Source organism: Camelus ferus, chromosome 8, assembly GCF_009834535.1.
Source record: "Camelus ferus isolate YT-003-E chromosome 8, BCGSAC_Cfer_1.0, whole genome shotgun sequence".
NCBI classification, from domain to species: domain Eukaryota; kingdom Metazoa; phylum Chordata; class Mammalia; order Artiodactyla; family Camelidae; genus Camelus; species Camelus ferus.
The window spans coordinates 30,084,818-30,104,270 of record NC_045703.1 but is presented as its reverse complement, the minus strand read 5'-3'; the positions used below and the strand labels follow the sequence as shown (position 1 = coordinate 30,104,270).

The 19,453-nt window shown below is 43.3% G+C and overlaps 1 protein-coding gene across 1 annotated transcript in view; it reads right to left on the bottom strand.

Annotated features, from left to right (window-relative positions):
* Window positions 1-1,424: 1,424 nt before the first annotated feature.
* The window catches only part of LOC102520375 (coiled-coil domain-containing protein 162), a 39,787-nt gene continuing 21,758 nt past the window's right edge, over window positions 1,425-19,453 (bottom strand). Inside the window, exons 7-16 of the mRNA XM_032484670.1 lie at window positions 15,760-15,909; window positions 14,881-14,934; window positions 14,067-14,234; window positions 12,063-12,212; window positions 11,686-11,820; window positions 10,923-11,075; window positions 9,487-9,696; window positions 7,646-7,766; window positions 3,403-3,524; window positions 1,425-1,623 (exon numbers count right to left, since the gene is read on the bottom strand). Of these exons, the coding sequence (XP_032340561.1) occupies window positions 1,495-1,623; window positions 3,403-3,524; window positions 7,646-7,766; window positions 9,487-9,696; window positions 10,923-11,075; window positions 11,686-11,820; window positions 12,063-12,212; window positions 14,067-14,234; window positions 14,881-14,934; window positions 15,760-15,909 (1,392 nt within the window). The 3' untranslated portion in view covers window positions 1,425-1,494. The remainder of the gene's footprint in view (window positions 1,624-3,402; window positions 3,525-7,645; window positions 7,767-9,486; window positions 9,697-10,922; window positions 11,076-11,685; window positions 11,821-12,062; window positions 12,213-14,066; window positions 14,235-14,880; window positions 14,935-15,759; window positions 15,910-19,453) is intronic.

Genomic DNA, 19,453 nt, shown 5'->3' with positions numbered 1-19,453 from the left:
CCCTGTAGTTAAAGGGCCCTGACCTGTGAATTGACGTAGGTCTGGAATCAGGGTGAGAGGCTGTGACTCTCCATTGTGCTGTCTCAAGTCAGGTTTTGGCTACCAGAGTTTTTCCTGTATAGATCAAGCAATATCCTTGTTGGCTGCCCATTTCATTTGTGGGGACTCATGACCACCAAAAATCTTTGTGTGCCAAGGCGTCCTGACTCCTCGTGTGTCCCTGCTGCCCTTTATAATAGATATCCCACTTTGTCTTTGGTGTTTGGCTTCTGCTACTGTGGAATTGCATCATCATTGAAATGAGAGCCCATCTCAACAGCAGTGAGAAACAAGATTGTGAACTCGGCTATCATCGTAATTTAGCATTCTGCCCCTTAAAATTTGTGCTTGATTTTTAGCAATATTATCTCCCTGACTACAAGAAATAAGAGATTTTTTAAAGGCTATTGTGAAAGCTCTCTGGTACTCAGACCATAATTTGAGCTAAGAATAAAGGACCCGAGCTTGTCATTTTCTTTCCTAAGTGCTGAAGTGCATTCAGAAAACTGCATCCGACACCGTAGTGTCTGTGGTCATCACTGACAAAGCTTAACATCTTGCCAGTTGGCAAAGAAGGAAATATTTACAGGGTCCAGGTTCATTATTTCACAGCAGAAAATGAAGGATGAATTTGGAGGTGAGAGGTCATAAATTGTTAAGTGGTATCATACCTGGTCATGCCGAATTTTTAGTTATGGTACCAGAGTCACCAATCATCTTGGTTTTTGCTTTTATGTTCTATTTCAGAAATAAGTTTGTATGTCTTTGCAAGTGTGTATGCATTTTGAACTTAATCCATTCAGCATTCATTGTGTATAGTGTAAGGTAATGATTTAATCTACTTTAAATAGACTCTCCCTTTTCTTTAATTTAAAAAGCTACATATATCATATGTAAATTTATGTATTTATGTTTCTCTGATCTCTTCTGTTCCATTCATCTATTTATTTATTCCTTTACCCAAGATAAACTTTCTTGTTTGAACAAAAAGACTCTGATTCAGACTTTACAAGTCTGAAGAGGGTTTTGCCATTTGTAGAAGAATAAAATTAGACTGTTAAGAGAGAATGATGTTCTTAAGTGCTTTGAAATTTACCTGGATCAGTGTCTGTTCTGGTTTTCCACTTGCTGGTAAATACTGTCAGGCAGCAATGCCTTCTCTCCTGGCTGTCCCACCTAATCAGTAACCCAAGGTAACCATTTGTATTAAGAGGCTGCTGGTTGACCAGAGGCAAGGCTCAGGTTGTAGAAATGCAAATCAACTCTCAGTGTTTTAAAATTCAGGGCCAAACCCTATTTTACCTGGGACATTCAGATGTAATCATCTCAGTCTTTCCATACTATCTTCACAGTACTGATAGTAAAAAATTAGATAAAAGGCTTAATGGAGTTTAGAATCATTTTTATTCATTCAAATGCTCATAGAAATAAAACTTGGAAAAAGGATATATGTTATCAATCAGGCCTGAATGGGATTCTGGATGGATCCGTTTTGACTTGAAAAGCTGAAAGTTGGACATTTTCTGCCACATTGGGTAGGAAGACATGGTCATTTCTTTTTTTGTGTTTAATAGGTGCAGGTACCTGCAATATAAATATTAAGTAGATATTGGAGACTTTACAAAAGATGGTGAATAATTCTTAATCATAGCATCACTACAAGTCACTGTTACAAGACCAAGATCATTGGTTCAGTCTAGGTTGGGCCTTTTAGTGTGCCTTCCTGTACATATTTTGCCTCTTACTATAGAGGGAACTGGTCAGGATTGAATCCATCAATGGAAAGCCATTTCCAGCTAAGAAAGGACAGATAGCTTGTATTTGGAGTAATCTAAAAATTCTTTAACATTTTATCATTTGTGTTAGTGCAGTGCTACTTTTTAAAAGAAAATCATTGGTGGTCTTATATTCCAGCCATGTATAAATTCTTTTTAATCTATTTATCTGACTTACCTCATAGGCCTTGCTTAAGAAGTGAGACCTTAGATTTGAAGAGGACCCAACTAATTTTGTGCTTTTCCTGGACCTCAGGCTTTTTGCTTGGGGTCTCTATACTGTACACAAGCCAGTGGGCCCTCAAGACACTTCCTTACTTATTAGGGCTTATTTATTTAGTAAGGCAATATAGCCAACAGTTAGCCTTAGACCATTACCCTTCTAAATCTTTGAAACCTAGTGAATCTCCACTAATGTACTTAGTTACTTAGCAGCCTTCTCAGCTATGAGTTTTGATCACCAATCTGCTGCACAGTAGGAACATTTGCTTTGGGGAGTGAAATGGGGGTGGAGTGAATCTTAAAAGCCCTTGTGGTTCCATACAGATCAACTGAACATTGCTAAGAGCTTTTGTAGAAACTGACACATACTAGAATTTCACCTTCTGATGAAAGATGACTGACAGATTGATGGGTCAAGCAAATGGTGGGCATTAATAATGCAGTCCTATTTGGTCAAGGATCTCAATTGGGTATGTTCCTGACTTGCTTCTTCCCTTTCTGTGTGTGGTCCCTTAACTGTATATTTAGAAATCCTACAACAAACTTTTGGTCCAATAACTAAACCATCGGCTTCAGAATTACACCTTCAAAAGAGGCCTAAGGATGGCATATTTTCTCTGACAATGAATAATTTTTCCCCCTAATTCTTCTCATGGTAAGAGGGAAGAAATTCTTAAATGTGTGATTAGATATATAAATCTGGAGAAGATTCTAGAAAACAATGAAGCAAAGAGTATAATACTCATTAAAATAGTACAGAGAAGGCAGTGAAAGAGGGTGTAAATGGTGTTTTACGTAAACTCAAAGCTGAAATATTAAAAGAAAATTCTTCAGATATGTGCTATGCTTCAATCTAACCTACATTCCAGGAATTTTCTTGGGAGGGTAGATTTCTCACTTGTTTTAAAATGACTTTTGAAACTATTTCTGCTCTGCCAAGGAACTCAGATAAAGGCTCTGATGCTGCTGGTTAATTACTGTTGATGACTGAAAAACAAGAAGAAATTCAGGAACAGAACACAGCAAGGTGCTGGTACTGATGTCCACACTCATTTACTGATGTACTGAGTAAGTGCTTTTGGGCTTGTTTCAACATCAGAATGTTATTATTGAGGAGTGGCGTCAGCAAGATGGCATAATAGGAAGCCCTGGACCCTCCTTCCCCCATAAACACAGTGATTCAGCAAGAGTTCATGGACAAATTCCCTTTATGAGAAACCCAGAATTCTGTCATCCAGACCCAAGTACTGAGATAAGATCCTGATATATAATTTTTTAATGTAAATTTGAAGTAACCCTAAATCTATAATTTCATATTTATAATTTTCATTGTTGCAACTACATAATCAATTTTATCATTACTTACAGTCTTTGGCCTTTGAATCCTTATTTTATTGCCCATAAGATCAGTCTTTAAAAGGTGTTGCTGGGAGTATCTGGATGATGTGGAAGCAGAATGTAGGGAGTAGTGAGTCTGGGATATAAGGCCTATAATGTGAAAAAGGTTAAGTTATATCTCTGGTTGTAACGTACAGGCCTAGATTCAATCCATAAAATTTTATAGATTAAAATGGGCATCTGATTCAGCTTCATCAATTTTGAGTGATGATGTCAAAACCAGGATGAAGTCTTTAGCCTGAGGGTCACATGAAAGAGAAAGTGAAAGAGATGATGGGTTCCTTGGACTTGTGGGTGAAAGCGGACTGAGCAATATTTAAGGATATATTAATAGGACTTGGCAATTAACTGGATTTGCAGGGTGAAGAAGAATAGTTCCCAAATTTCTGGCTCAAGCAGTTGGACAGATGTTAGTTTTATTTTATGGTGGATTTTGTGATCATGGCATATACCTGCTCAATAAGTCATTGTTGGTTATAAGATCAGAAGGATAGGTGGGAAATACATGTATGTAGAGAGGAAGCGGATAAAGATTAGCTCAAGGCCTCTGAAAAGGCAGGGGCCCATGGATCCTGTTCACAGGGATTGTCCCACAGAAGAAAAGGGGCATCTTATCCACTTTAACAGGAGGGAGGGAGTAGCAGCTGAGTATAGATGTAGGTAGGCTGGGGACAAGTAGAGGGAGTTCCCATTGGATGGAAGAGGAGGATTGTGAAGGACTGAAGAGACCAGGAAAATTTAAAATAGTTGCTGCATTATAATAACTTTAAATGGAGTATGAGCTATAAAAATATTGAATCACTATGTTGCACACCTGAAACTACCATGATATTGTAAATCAACTATACTTCAGTTAAAATAAAAAAATAAAATAGGTGCTGTGAAGAGTGAGTGAGGCTGACCCCACCCTCAGCTGTAGGGGATAACATGAGCTAGGCGTAAGCCCACCAGCCATTTTACTACCCAGCTTCAGTGATTTGTCCAAAATTGGTCACATGACCCACATTAGCCTGGTCAAAACCTGATTCTTTTTAATTGTCCCCTCTCCACACTGCACTCCTGTGATGTGAGCTTGAACACAGGTTGGAAGCCACGGAGGTGGCAGCCCTCTTGCTTCCTGGGGCTCCACTTCCCCTGTGCTCTTAGCACGCTTAGGGCCCAGAGCTGCAGGGAAATCAGTCCTCAAGAAATAGTTCATGGGCAATCTACCCAGGCAATAGAAATAAAAGCAGAAATAAACAATGGGACCTGATTAAACTTCTAAGCTTTGCACAGCAAAGGAAACCATAAGTAAAACAAAATGACAACCTCTGGAATGGGAGAAAATATTTGCAAATGATGCCACTGACAAAAATTTCATTTCCAGAATATATAAACAGTGCATACAACTTAATACCCAAAAAACAACCCAATCCAAAAATGGACAGAAAACCCAAACAAGCAATTCTCCAGTGAAGACATACAAATGGCCAATAGGCACATGAAAAAGTGCTCAATAATTACCAGAGAACTGCAAATCAAAACTACAATGAGGTATCACCTCACACCAGTCAGAATGGCCAATGGCCATCCTTAAAAAGTCCACAAATGACAAATTCTAGAGAGGATGTGGAGAAAAGGGAACCCTCCTACATTGCTGGTGGGAATGCAGTTTGGTGCAGCCCTTACAGAAAACAGTATGGAGATTCCTCAAGAAACTAAAAATAGACTTACCATATGATCCAGCAGTCCCACTCCTGGGTATATATCTGGAGGGAACTCTAATTTGAAAAGATACATGTACCCCAATGTTCACATCAGCACTATTTACAGTAGCCAAGACATGGAAGCAACCTAAATGTCTATGGACAGTGACTGGAAGAAGCTGTGGTTTATACAATAGAATACTACTACGCCATTCAAAGAATAAAATAATGTCATTTGCACCAACATAGATGGACCTAGAGATCGTCATTCTAACTGAAGTAAACCAGAAAGAGAAAGAAAAATACCATATGAAATCACTCATATGTGATATCTGTTTTAAAAAAAGAGGACACTAAGAGGACATTAATGAACTCATCTACAAAACAGACTTGCAAACATAGTAAACAATCTTATGGTCACTGGGGGAAAGAGGGTGGGAAGGGATAAATTTGGGAGTTTGAGATTTGCAGATGTTAGCCACTATATATAAAAACATTAAAAAAATTTCTGTATAGCACAAGGAACTATATTCAATATCTTATAATAACCTTTTATGAAAATAAATATATGTATGTATATGCATGACTGGGACATTGTGCTGTACACCAGAAAATGACACATTGTAACTGACTGTACTTCACTTTAAATAAATAAATAAAAATAAAAAATAAAATTGCTTCCAGGTCCAGGGGAAAAAGAAAAAAATAGTTCAAACCTCGATCAAGCCAACTTAAGCAAGTCTACCTCTGAACATTTCAGTTTTGTGAGCCAGTAATTTCTCCGCTGCTGGGACCCGAACATGCAGGGATTTCATTTTTTTTAAAGCATTTTTTTTTGGTTAATACGTCTTTATTAATTGAAGTATATACTCAGTTACAGTGTATCAATTTCTGATGTACTGCATAATGTTTCAGTCATACATATACATACAAATATTCGTTTTTGTATTATTTTTCATTATAGGTTTCTTAAGCATTTTGAGAGTAACTGCACTAGAACAAATTGCAATTTCTCAGGCCCCACTGTCAGGGCCCAGGCAGTGGGCACAGAGGCAGGACAGAGCACCCTTGGCTTCTGAGAGTCCAGTTTTGCTCTTAGAAAATCTGAAGTATCTTGATCTTTGCTTGATATTTGGAAATGATCTTTCTGCTTCTGATAGACTGTTTTCTCACATCATTCACACTAGGAAGTGACAAAAGGAAACACAGACAAGGACACACATGTATCGAAGTGTAATAAACAACATTTGCAAAATGATCTAGTGCTACTATACTATGTGGCAGACAGTCATTAGAATACACCTTTGAGGTGGGTATTTCACAGGCGAAGTAACCTGTCCAAGGTCACAGCTAGCAGTGACAGGGGCAGGATTTGAACCTTAGCTGTCTTACTCCAAAGTCCACAGCCTCAACCATCAGGCTACACTGTAGAACAGAAAGAAGAGGTTTGGCTGATCTTAATAATAGGCTGATCATGGTTACTCATACTGGGTGATATTTTTGATAGATCTGGACGAGAACTTCCTCATCTTAAAGGGGAGGAAGCTAGTTTCAAGACGTCTGAGTCTGGCCTCTGCTCCATTGCTGCTTGCTGGCTGCACTGTCCAGAGTGCTGTTTTGATTGCTATTTCCATAGGACTCCTCAAGCCCCCAGGACCCAAGAATCTACAAGTAACATCTGAGAAATGTGGTCATTAATGTCCTGTCCAGGAGGAAGAAATTTTCCTTTACCCTTCTAGGTTCTTCTGGCTAGTCTAAGAATTAAATTGACATGAAATTGATTAACAGGAGAAGATCAAACAAACGTTTAATAACATGTATACCTGGGAGAGGCCCAGGAGAACTGAATAACTTGCCAAAATTGCTGAAGCCCTCACCTTAAATACCATCCTCAGCTAAAGCCCGAAGAGGCTGCTGACGGTCGGGGAAAGTCAGCCATGGGAGGTTACCCAGAAAAGCACAATAAACAACGATCAGTTGGTTATACATACTTGTCTTTTCCATTGATAAGTTTCTAGAGGTTTGGTCATTCTCTTCCTGGCACAGAAGAGGGAGACATCCCTACAAATGGAGGTTTCCCTTACAAATATAATAAATGTTTCTTACAAAAAGGCAACTCTTGGTTGATTTTCAGAGCCCTTCCCATGTCTGCTGTTTCTCAAAAAATAATCAACTTAAAACAATATGCCAAAGACATATCTTAGGGTGGCAAATTCTGCTCCTCTATAGTCCCAAGGTGTTAAGGTGTATTAACATCCAGTGAAGTACCCAATGTTCTTTAGGTGATATATTACACCTAGAGCCAGTTTTTATGATTGAAATCTTTTAGTGCCGCATGTCAGTACACCAAGGTGAACTAAAGTAGAGTTCTGACTGCAAATCAGAGTGAAGGTTCATTCATTCACTCAATAAACATGGAGCACCCACTCAATAACCACTGAATTGTTATCGTTGGTCCCTGAGACCCTCCTTCAATTCAGACCAGACCCTGGACGCTTATTCTACACAGAGTAGGGGTATCCTTACCGCCTGGTGAGTTCACCTGGTCCAACAATCGCTCAGCATCATTAAGCTGACTCTGCAGCTCTTTTACCCGCTGGAAAGCGTCCACCTTCACACTGCGCTCCTGGGCAAGCCGGCTTCTCATCTGAAGGGAAAAGCACGTGGGAAGCAGAGATGCTTTTTGGTGCACACTTTAGTTCCCTGGGAGGGGCAGGGGTGGGGAAGGGCGGCTTCTAGGGAGAGTTGTGGGTCCCAGGTTACCCCAGAATATAAGTCATGAAGTCCTGGTCAGGCTGAACTCAGCCTTCTGAGAATGAAGAGCTCTAGGAAGGCCAAGAACTTGAAAGAGGAACAGAGGCCTTGAAACCCTTTATTACCTTATAATAGCCAGGAGTTTACTCACAAAAGTTATATTTTTTATGTTTATTTCACCAGAGGGAAGCGGGGGCGGGGAGCCAGTTCACAGAGGACCTTGTGGGCCAAGCCAGGCATCTACCACCCCAAAGACCTGTGGGAAACCCTGGATGGCTTCAAGCCAAGACTTGATCTCCCAGATCTCAACCCTGAGTTCAGCTCATCTGCAGGGAATGCCCTGGCCACCATCTCCAGGCCTGACACAAGGCCCACACCTGGAGGCAAACTGTTTAATCTCTCCTGGCGCTCCTGACCCCAAGTCCCCTTGGCCAGGGAGTCACTGGGTCCAAAATGCACCTCACCTGCAGAGGTCACAGGTATTTCTCTTTTTAAATTTATGCCTATCATCTCCTAATTGTTTTTAATGATAAAAAAGTAATAGTGTAATGGGTTGAATAGTGTACCCCACAAAGTCATGTTCACCTGAAACCTCAAAATGTGACCTCGTTTGGAAATAGAGTCTTTGCAGATGTAATTAAGATGAAGTCATACTGCATTAAGGGTGGGCCCTAAATCCCATGTTGATGTCCTTACAAAAAGTGGAGAGGGTACCCACACACAGAGACACAGGGAAGAGGCCATGTGACGAGGGAGGCAGGGAGTGGGGAGCTGTGGCTACAGGCTGAGGAATGTCAGCCACTGCCTGCAGCCCCCAGAAGCTACAAGAGGCATGGAAAAGGCTCTTCCAGAGCCTCCTAAAGGAACCAACGCCTTGATTTCAGACTCTGGCCTCCTGAACTGTGAGAGGATAAAACTTTTATCCTTTTTTCTGGTCATTTATTTTTATAGAATTCTCCTTACTAATCTCCCCCTTGAGTACTTGAAACACTTGGCCAATAATTTAACTTTCCCATTTCTGTTTCCTAATATCTCTGGTGAATTAAGTGATTTATTCATTCAATGGATACCTGTGAAGCACCAGCCCTGGAAAGTGCTAGGTTTTTTCTCCCCTTTTGTGTTGAAATACATTCTGTGGTCCCCTTTGTTGAACTTTGCATGAGTTCACATTTACATTATATTATTTCCTCCTCTTTTTTTTTTTCTTAATAAAAACATATTGTGTCTGGAAACCACTTCTGCCTTTCCTTTTTTATCTCTGCAGTTCCAGAAACACCATGAATAAAATCCCTTATAATAGCCTCCATAACACTTGCTGCCTTTCCGGATTGTCAGAATTTTCTAAAGGATCCCTTCTAGTTCAAACATTAGAGCTGGGTAGAAATACATTTTTCTAGTGGTTAGAAAGGTGCTAAGATCTGGGCCTGGAAGCGGTCAAGCCATCATCTTTCACCATAGGCAGCCTGAGCAATCGCCCAGGTGTAGATATTTCCACGCCCAAGGTGGGCCTGGCGGTGACAGAGGGGAGGAGCACCGCTGTGGAGGCATGAGAGGCCTGGAAGAGACGGGAAGAATGAAACGGCACCCCGGTTTGCCAGCCTCACTGGACTCACCTGTCGCAGTTCTCTCTGGATTTTCTTCTGCTGGAGCTGGTCCAGTTTAGAGGCCCTCTCGGCCTCTTCAGTAAGGAGCTGCAGGTGCTGTTCTTTCTGCTCCACATCCTCCAGCAGCTTCTCCATGCTGGAGGATTTCATTAAATCCAGCTGCTGCCGGTGGCGAGCTTCCTGGGTCGCTCTGTGTTCTAACTCTTTCAGCAGTTGAGCCTGTGGCAGGAAAAGGCCAAAGGGGACAGAAAGAGGCAGTTTTTTCTTCTCAGCAGAAGGCAGGGAATGAGAGATTGACCAACACAACCATCCCCTCCCTTAGCGCCCAGGGGCAGAACTGGGTGGAGCTGGGTGCCACGGCCCAGCTGTCCCGTGTAAGCCCCAAGGCAACAGTCGGGGGTTGGGGGGAACAAGACAAAACAAGGAAACCACAGAAGCCAGGCAAGTGGTAAGGCCACTCTCCAGCAATACCAGGTTAAATCATTTGGTCTCTTATTACCACAATTGGATGCTAATGTGTATGTTAGATAACTTATTAACCAAATAGTCTTATCTATCAAAACTGTATTTGCACTATCACTGAGCCTTAATCGTACAATAGCAGTGGAAGGGGAAGGGAGGTGTTAATCTTGCCTCTGTTTTGATTTTCAAAGTAGCTTTCGGGGAAGCCAGATTCCAGATGGTTAGAAAAGGAAAAAAGTAGTAATAAAATTGTTCTGTTCTGAAATTTTCCAGTAGTCACTAGATGCTCGACCCTTAATTATAATATTAATAATGATGATTAATATTTGTATGGTAACTTTACATAATTATACATCATAATTCACCTGGCACACAATAATGGAGGAATTAGGATCCAAAAGGAACAGATTATATTTTATGTTTTAAAAATAAGCCCAGTTTCCCAGGCTGTTATTTCTGTAAATCTTGATCTCTCTGCTTCATTCTTGCTCAGAGAGTTGGCACAGTTATTAAGAGCTCAGACTTAAAAAACCTTTATTTTGGTTCCCACCCCTACAGAGCAGCAGTAACTTCTGAAATTAAGACTTAGCGTGGGTCATCAGGAAAGGAACCAAGACTCTCTGCTGATGGCCACACTTGTGGAAAGCGTGCTTGGAGCATGAAAGGCATGTGTTAGAGGCCCAGACCCAGACCCCACGATGCCCTCTGGGTAAAAAGATCCTCAGAGAAACACACACACACAAAACAATCTTAGGTATGAGTAATATTTCACCATCTTAGCCAAATATGAATAAGAACAAAGCCTTTTAGCCACTGCCCCTGGTTTCTGGGCTAGAAAGGAGGGAACAGGGGAGCCGAGGTCCAGGCCATCTTTCTCTGGCCATGTGGCACTCTGGGGACAGCTACAGGCAGCAAGGTGCCGCTTCTGGTCGCCAGACTGTGTTCAAAGAGAGGGAGGAAGAAGGGTTCGGAGGCTCAGGTACCTGGTTCTCCTGCTGCCTGCACACCCTCGCGTTGTCGGCCTGAGCCCTGGCCAAGGCCTGCCGCAGAGCCAACAGCTGTTGACGAAACAGAGTCACTTCGTGTTCTGCCATTAGCTTGATGCTCAAACACTCTTTTTTACTTTGCATAGCTTCCTGTGAACATCCCAAACACAGTAAGGCAAGAGATAAGTTTCGTCTCCTTATTTTCAGTTTCACAACCAGCCTCCAAACCACAGCATCATCTACTGTTTTTTTAAAGTTTCTGGTAGAACAGAGCTCCTGCTGGTCACTTGCCTCCATGATGTCAATGAAGAAGAGTGTGACAGATCAGAGTAGATAAAGACTTTCAGAAACAGTAAGGAAAAGTTTCCAAACCACTATTGATATGTGCTTTGGTTTCAATTTGCCTTAAAGCCAATGTTCCACTTATCGTTATTTCATTTTCTGCAGATAATCTTGTTGGAAACTCAGATTGGCAGTGTTTTGACACGGCTGCCAGCACTTGGTAAAGTCTCTCCTTCCATCTTTTCCCTTCCCTTGTGCTAAACTCTCTCCTCTCTTCTCCCATTTGCTTGTCATTTGCTTCTGGCTCTTTCCCGTTTCTCCCGGGGCTCTGACCTTGCCCTCTCCCAGGAACACTTCCCAGCTGTCGGATCCTTTAGGAGGGTCGGACTTGCTACCTGACACCAGTGCAGCTGCTGCAGCCCAGGGGACCAGGCTGCCCCAGCCCTGGGCCGGGCCTCCCTTCCTCCCCCAGTCTCACCTCCTCGGCCCTCCTCAGCTGGCCCCGGAAGCGCGCCTGCTGCACTGCCAGCCTCCAGTGGCCCAGGCTCCTCACTTTGCACACCAGGGCGGCCAGGCTGCTGTTGTCCTGCTCCAGGACTCGCAGCTGCTCCTGCTTAGAAGGCTCACTTTCAGAAAAGGCTGCCCCAAGCACTTTTCTTGGGAAGGGCATGAATCCTGACATCAGAAACATGCCTTCCAGAAGATGAGACAATTGTGCAGTAAGCCCCAGTGCCTTTAAATGACTGAAGCAAAGCTCTCTCAGGGGAACAGGACCAGAATGCAAAGAGAGTGGGGTCAGATGCTAGGGTTAAATGCTGACTGCCCCTCACCCCCTAGCTAAATGAGACCACATACTTCAGCTGCGTTTTCTTTCATTTCTTCCTCAGGTCTGGCAGAGCCCCATTTTTTCTTTAGGTCCTTCATGTTGTCAATCCCTTCTGTCCTTACTTCGATGAGCTCGCACACTTTCTGGATCAAATTAAGCTGATTCTCATCCAGTTTCTCCTGCAAATTGCAGAAATCAAGTTCAGGAAGCGCAGTTGAAGAAGAGTCCTTTTGCCATCTAAGATCCAGCTTTCAGAAATGATTTCACATTAAAACACCATCCACCCAAACAATGATTCCATCGAGTACTGCCTGGAAGTCTCTCTAGTGGCCCCTTTAGTGTTCTCTTCAACCCTCAGGGCTGCATCATATGGACACCTGCACATCTTAGAGCCTGCTGCCAATGTCAGGCGCCGAGGCAAGTTGAGCCATCGAAGAGGGAGGTCACGGGTGAAAAACTGAATCGCACCCCCAACCCCTTCACCCCAAACACACGCAAAGGGTTACTTGGGAATTTGAACCTAGGGCCTTTTGCTCTCAGGTTGACTCAGCAGTATCTGACCAGATAAGACACTGTCCATGAGCCGCTAACAGGGAACTCCATTAAAAATAGGTAAGGTAGAGGGAGGAATCAGGCTGGTTGTCTTCCTCCTCAGCACCAGCAGGTATCTCATTGTGAAACAGCCCTTCTGGATGGTTATGGCTGGTGGCTAAATGGTGAAACAGCTTGATCACTGGGAAGTACAACTGGAGACCCAGCATCCTTGGGTGAGGGGTGAGTGTGGGGTGTCCTTTCATCTCTGAACCACCTCCCTGGAGAGGAAACAGGAGGTTAGCGCCAGCTGGGGAACCACAGCAGGAAGTCTGGCTACTGGCCACACAGCAAAAGCTTCAGCACCTTCTTGGGGCCCTGGGGTAGAACAGGAATTCCCTATTTTCAGGGGCTTGTGGAACTAATTGAGCCTGGGAGAAGTAGAGAGTGTACCTTTTGTCTAGGAATCTGGCAGAAGCCAAAAAGAAATTTTTCAACAATTTCACACCCAAAAGATGGCTTAGTAAATTCCAGACTTCACTGTGTGCTCACCCTTCTCCCACAGCACCAGGCCCCAATGCATGTTGGTTTGGCTCCTTTCATGTTTGTAAGCATTTGTATTTTGTGGACATTTTCCAGTAAAAAGGAATGTCCAATCCTCTCTGGAATGACCAGGCCAAGGGAGAGCATCAGTGGAAACTCCTTTCAATGGAATGACTCCAAGGATCACCCTAGAATTCCCCAGGAGAGACAGTGAAGGCCCCCAAAATCTCTAGGGAACATCCAATAGCAGGGAAGGGGGTAGTTTTGGGGGAAGCTGTGGACTTGGAGGTGGTAGGTTTGTAATGAAATTCACACTTGTGGGGCAGCTGGACCAGGCTCCGTGATGGCCCATTTTAGGCATGAGGTCTCCATCTTAAAACTGCTCAGACACCATAAGAAAGTGAAGGGCTTCCACAGTGCTGTGGGCACATGGCACCCACCACTCCTCTCCTGGGTGGGCCTTCACTGGCAGGTCAGCAGGGTGTGAGAGAAAGGATGGTGGGCGTTTTGAGGGTTGGAAAATCTCCAAAAGCTGATTCAGATTCTGGATCTGCCCACTGAGCTGTCGGCAGGTGCCTGTTGCTACCTACACTGGGGTTTGGCCTGCCCAGAGCACTGTGTTGTCCATTTTAGATGGTCACTGAATAGGCAGAACAGTGACATAAACTGCTAGTTTTGCAGAAGAAGGATCCCCCTTCCCTGACCAACAATCAGATGGCAACAATGGCAGGAGAGTGAGGAAAAAAGCAAATATCTAAATTATTTAAAATTCAGTGCCTATTGTGGTAAAATAACGACCACCCATCGCTGACTGTCTTCAGTGAAAGCCTGGAGCTGGAGAATTCTCTTGGCGCCACTGAGCCCATTCTGTCACGATCCCTCTGTGTGCAGCCACCGCAGGGGTCAGGTGTGCCCAGGGCCCCCCAGGACTGACCAGACGTCCGACACCAGTCACTTACTTTGATGTGCAAACACGTCACAAACAAAGCTTGGACCAGGGCTTCATATTCTTCTTGGACTTCTTTTCTAATCTGCTTTTTGAGATTCAGAGTCTCCTCCTCCAAATCCGTGAGCTGGGCTCTCAGGGCAGTGATTTCCATGATCATGTTGTGACTGAGCTCTGCAACCTAGCGGCAGAAGTGTTTTTTTTTAATGGAAAATCATTCAGGAATTCCAAACTGCCCAGAACAGTTCCTCATATATGAATGTTGAATTTGCACTTCGCTTTGAACCTAATGAAGAGGTGGATCTCCTATTGTGCAGGTGTGGGTGGAAGAAGCTGAGGCTGGTTTAAGGGTCTAAGGCATGTAATAGGTGCTCAGTAAATGGCTGCTGAATGAATGAGCCCAGAGGAGATGTCCCTTAAGCACTTTTCATTTGGAGAGAATACTTCAGCTGTCTTGGCCTCCATTTCCAAACCGGCCTTTCCTTGACACCTTAACCTAAATATTTCTTCGTCAGAAGGCACATTGGCCTTAAAGGAAAACAGCAGCAACAACAACAAAACCCCCAAGCTCCTAAATATAATAACAGAAAGAAAAAACAAATCAATAAAAAATAACAAAAGCCACCAAAAAACTTAAAAAAAAAAAGTGCTCATTGCCTAAAAGTGCAGCACACTCCTTGAATGTCTCTGCAGTGGACCCATCACTGAAGGGACTTTTACAGAAAGGGGCATGAGAAAGTGACACGAGGAAGTCCCATGTCTGGCTCCTGCTGAGATTGTGGACTTGAGAGTGGAGAAGAGAACCTCTTTAGTGATAACTGGCCTACCTGACCAGCACTGCTTTCAGGTGGACTCTGACCTCTTCGCATGATGCCTAATTCCTAAGAGAAGAAAGCAGTGCATCACCAAACTCCAACATTTATTCAGTTCAACACGCTCCAAACACCTCTTATTTGTGCTACTGGTGCCTCATTCTGAGCTCCTCAGGCTCTGCCTGGAGCCAGGACCATGCTTGCTGCCCCCCGGACTTCAGGAAGCATCACAAGACAGCATCAGCGCCCACGTATCCCCACTGGTGCAGAGGCCTCAGCCGTGGGGCAAGTCAGACTGAGCACAAAGCTAAGATCATGTGATATTTTAATGCTTCATTTGATTTTTTTAAATACTTTTGCACTTTTCTTATGTACAAAGACTACTCTGGACCTCTGACGCAATCCATTTCAAAGCAGTGTGTAATCTAGGGCAGGAGAAGTGACTCATGGATCCAACCTGTGGGATCTCATTTTAAGAAGTCTCATGGATGAGACCCATGCTGTGCCTCCAGAAGACAGAGTTTACTCAAGGACTCTGGCTTCTTTGCTGGACCAGGAACAGCACAAGATCCCTTGTGTTTGCTGAGGGTGGGAAGGTCAGCTATGCACCTTCCCTGGGGGGTCAGCTCCTTTGTCCCTCACCTCTTATATTCCCCTCTGGACACTACCAAAGCACACAACCTAGTGTTGGTGGTGCCATCTCCTTCACCACTGAGAATACCAGAGCCCAAGAAAATGAGCCAAAGAGAAGAGAAATTTGGAGAGTACCATTTATCCTCATTTCTCACATAAGAACACCTCCCTGGACCCTGTTTTACTTTCTCTTCAGAGTGACTCCTGTGCCTCCCTTCCCAGACCTTCCCCAACGCAGTTCTCATCTGTCTGGGAACATACTTGCTCCTTCTGGCGGAGCTTCTGCCTCGCATGCTCCAACAAGTGCTCGTAACACATGGAGTAGCTCTCGAAGTTGCTGCGTTCTCTGGCCATCACATCACAGCCCAGGGAAAGGAGGCAGGCCTCGAGGTGGTCTTTACTGAAAGTGATCTGAAAAGGAAGGGGCATCGTTCACAGCAGCTCCAGCAGGGCAGCCCCACCATGGCAGGGCTCATGGCTCACATTGTCTTGGCTCACAGACCCACCTCCATTTCTCCTCCACAGAGAAACAGCAGCTCCAGCCTTGTACACCTCTCTTTCAGGTCTGCTCTTAACATTTGCAGGGCCAGGGACGAGCGTACAAATGGAGGCCCATGTGCCATATGTCTAAGTGTCCTAAATATTGTAAGGTTACAAATCAAACTATTAAAATGAAAATGTTTGGGGGGAGGTTATAGCTCAGTGGTAGAGTGCATGCTTAGCATGCACAAAGTCCTAGGTTCAATCCCCAGTACCTCCTCTAAAAATAAATAAACTGATTACCTTCCCACCTAAAAAGAAGAAGAAGAAGAGGAAGGGGAAGGGGAAAGAGGAGAAGGAGGAAAAGAAGAAGAAGGAGGAGGAGAAGGAGGAGAAGGAGGAGAAGAAGAAAAAGAAAAAGAAAAAGTTTAACTGTCTTACTTTGAAGACTACACTGGGTTCTATGCTGAAGTATAATGACTTGGGGAGAGCTGGTCCCCAACCCATAGTTTACAGTTTGACCCCATTCGCTTCCTATCTTTGGTGTCACATCACATCACACTGTTGGCGGGAGGGCTGCATATGCATATGTAAGCAGGCAGCCTAGCCACCCACTCCGCTGCACTGCTGCCCTTGCCCATGCCCCAGGCAAGGGTGTGCACACTGGTGGTGAGGCCCGCTCTCCCTCTGGGGAAGATGATCTGGGGAAGAGGCCTTGGATTCAGGGAATTCCAGGGTCCCAGATATCTGGAGCACTGTCCAGAAGGAAGACCAGGAAAGGAAACCATAAACAAAATAAAAAGACAACCTATGGAATGGGAGAAAATATTTGCAAATGATGTGACTGACAAGGGCTTAACTTCCAAAATATACAAAGAGTTCATAGAACTCAATAACAAAAAACAATCTAATCCAAAAATGGGCAGAAGATTTAAACAAACATTTCTCCAATGAAGACATGCAAATGGCCAATAGGCACGTGAAAAGATGCTCAATATTGCTAATTATCAAAGAAATGCAAATCAAAACTACAGTGAGGTATCACCTCACCCTGGTCAGAATGGCCATTATTAAAAGTCCACAAATGATAAATGCTGGAGAGGATGTGGAGAAAAGGGATGGGAGTGTGCATTGGTGCAGCCACTATGGAAAACAATATGGAGAATCCTTAAAAAACTAAAAATAGTTACCATATGATCCAGCAATCCCACTCCCGGGCATATATCCAGAGGAAACTCCACTTCAAAAAGATACAAGTACCCCAATGTTCATAGCAGCACTATTTACAGTAGCCAAGACGTGGAAGAAACCTCAATGTTTATCAACAGATGATTGGCTACAATGGAATACTACATAGCCATAAAAAAGAATGAAGTGATGCCATTTGCAGCAACATAGATGGACCTAGAGATTATCATACTAAGTGAAATAAATCAGAAAGACAAATACCATCTGATATCACTTATATGTGAAATCTAATATTTGACATGAACTTATTTACAAAATAGAAACAGACTCACAGACATAGAAAACAAGCTTATGTTTACCAAAGGGGAAGTAGGGGGAGGGATAAATTAGGAGTTTGGGATTAGCAGATACATCTACTATATATAAAACAGATAAACAGTGAGGTCCTACAGTATAACAGGGAACTATATTCAATATCCTGTAATAAACCATAATGAAAATGAACATGAAAAAGAATGTGTATGTGTGTGTATATATATGACTGAATCCCGATGCTGTACTCCATAAACTAACACAACATTGTAAATCAACTATATACTTCAATTTAAAAAAAAGAAAGCACACCAGGGATCTGAGTGGACATGTCCCCTTGGCAGTGGGGATTTGCTGTGGGGAAGGGTGGGGCCCTCTGAAGTGGGGCATCTGGCAGGGGCCCCCCTTGTCCTGGTCAAAGGGCCAGAGTGCTGACTCTCCAGGCAGTCCCATTCCCTCCTTTCTCCAGGCATCTGGGCATACTTTTTTGAAGAGGCAGCCATTAAGAAATAGAGGAAAAATCTACCCCTCCAAGGCAGGCTTAGGTTTAGGCTCCAAGAGAAATGGGAGCCAATATGTGGAAGGTGGGGCAGATCCACCTGACTAGGAACTGCATGTCCACAGGAGTGCTTGTGTGTGTCTCTGCATGTCTACATCAGTGGGTGTGTCCATGTGCATTTGTGGATATGTCTGTGTGTGTATGTGTGTCTCTATCCACTAGTGTATGTATGCATGTGTCTGTGTGTATCTCTGTGTCTTTGTGAGTGTCTGTACAGGTCTCTGTGTGTCTATATGTGTCCCTCTACATGTGTCAGTGAGTGTATCTAGAGGTCAGCTTGCTTGGTGAGCTTTATCTGTGACACTTCCAGGGTCAGGAGGGCTCCAGGCTAGGTTCTCCTTCCAGCCTGGGGTGGTTCCCTGGCTGATTTGATTATCCTGGTGACACTGTCTTATCAGTGCCACTGGCCTCCAGAGAAAGCCTGGACAGGCTTTGCCAGGTGAGTTTTTGAGGCAAACTAGCAGAGATGGCAGATAGTGAGAAAGCCCAGTCTTGATGGAGTGAGGAAAGTGGCTCGCTCACCCCTGCTGACTGGCGGGGAAATCAGTGTGGTATTTTGGAGGACAGACGAGCAGTATCTATGAAAAAAATGTTAAATATTCATGCTCTTTGACCCAGTAATTCCTCTTCTAGGAATTTATCTTTAGAGAATAAAAAAAGTTATACACAAAAACATATGTTAACAGATATTCTTTATAGTAGCCCTTCCAATAGAAAAGAAAAATGGAAACAATTGAAGTGCTTAATAATAAACAGGTTGAATCTGTCTCATTCATCTATACGATGAAACACTAAATAGCCACCAAAAATTTTGCTGTGGACGTATGTTAATTGACAAGGAAACATGTTTACAACATAGAGTCACGTGAAAAAAAGTACATCATCACAAAAAGGCATATAGAAGAATCTTATTTTGTTAAAAAAGTGCATGAATAAAGTTGTTAATGAAGTCTGGAAGACACACCAAAATAATAATACTGGCTATCAATGAGGGTAAGATTATGAGTGTATTTTCTAATATAATCATAAAATGTATATATAATTAAAATAATTATATATAAAATATATGTGCAATTTCATATATACACTAAAATGTGATGTAATATTTACATACCTACTAAAGTGTATATACTAATTAAAAAATAGTAAAGCTCTGGTAAAGGTTATCAACTGTAGCAGCTTGTCAGGATGCCCTGAAGATGTGCAGAATGGAAACAGTAGATGAAAACCTCTGTTCACGGGGGATTTTATGAGCAGAAACCAGGCATTCAGCCCCCCCCCCCCCACTTTCTAGGCCTCCGCAAGGGTCCCTTAGTTGGGGTGGGGGATGAGAGCAACCCATCCTGCCCTGGAAAGTGAGCAGTAGGATAGTCAGAGTCAGCTGCTCACACAAGGCACAGGGCAGCAAGACTCCAC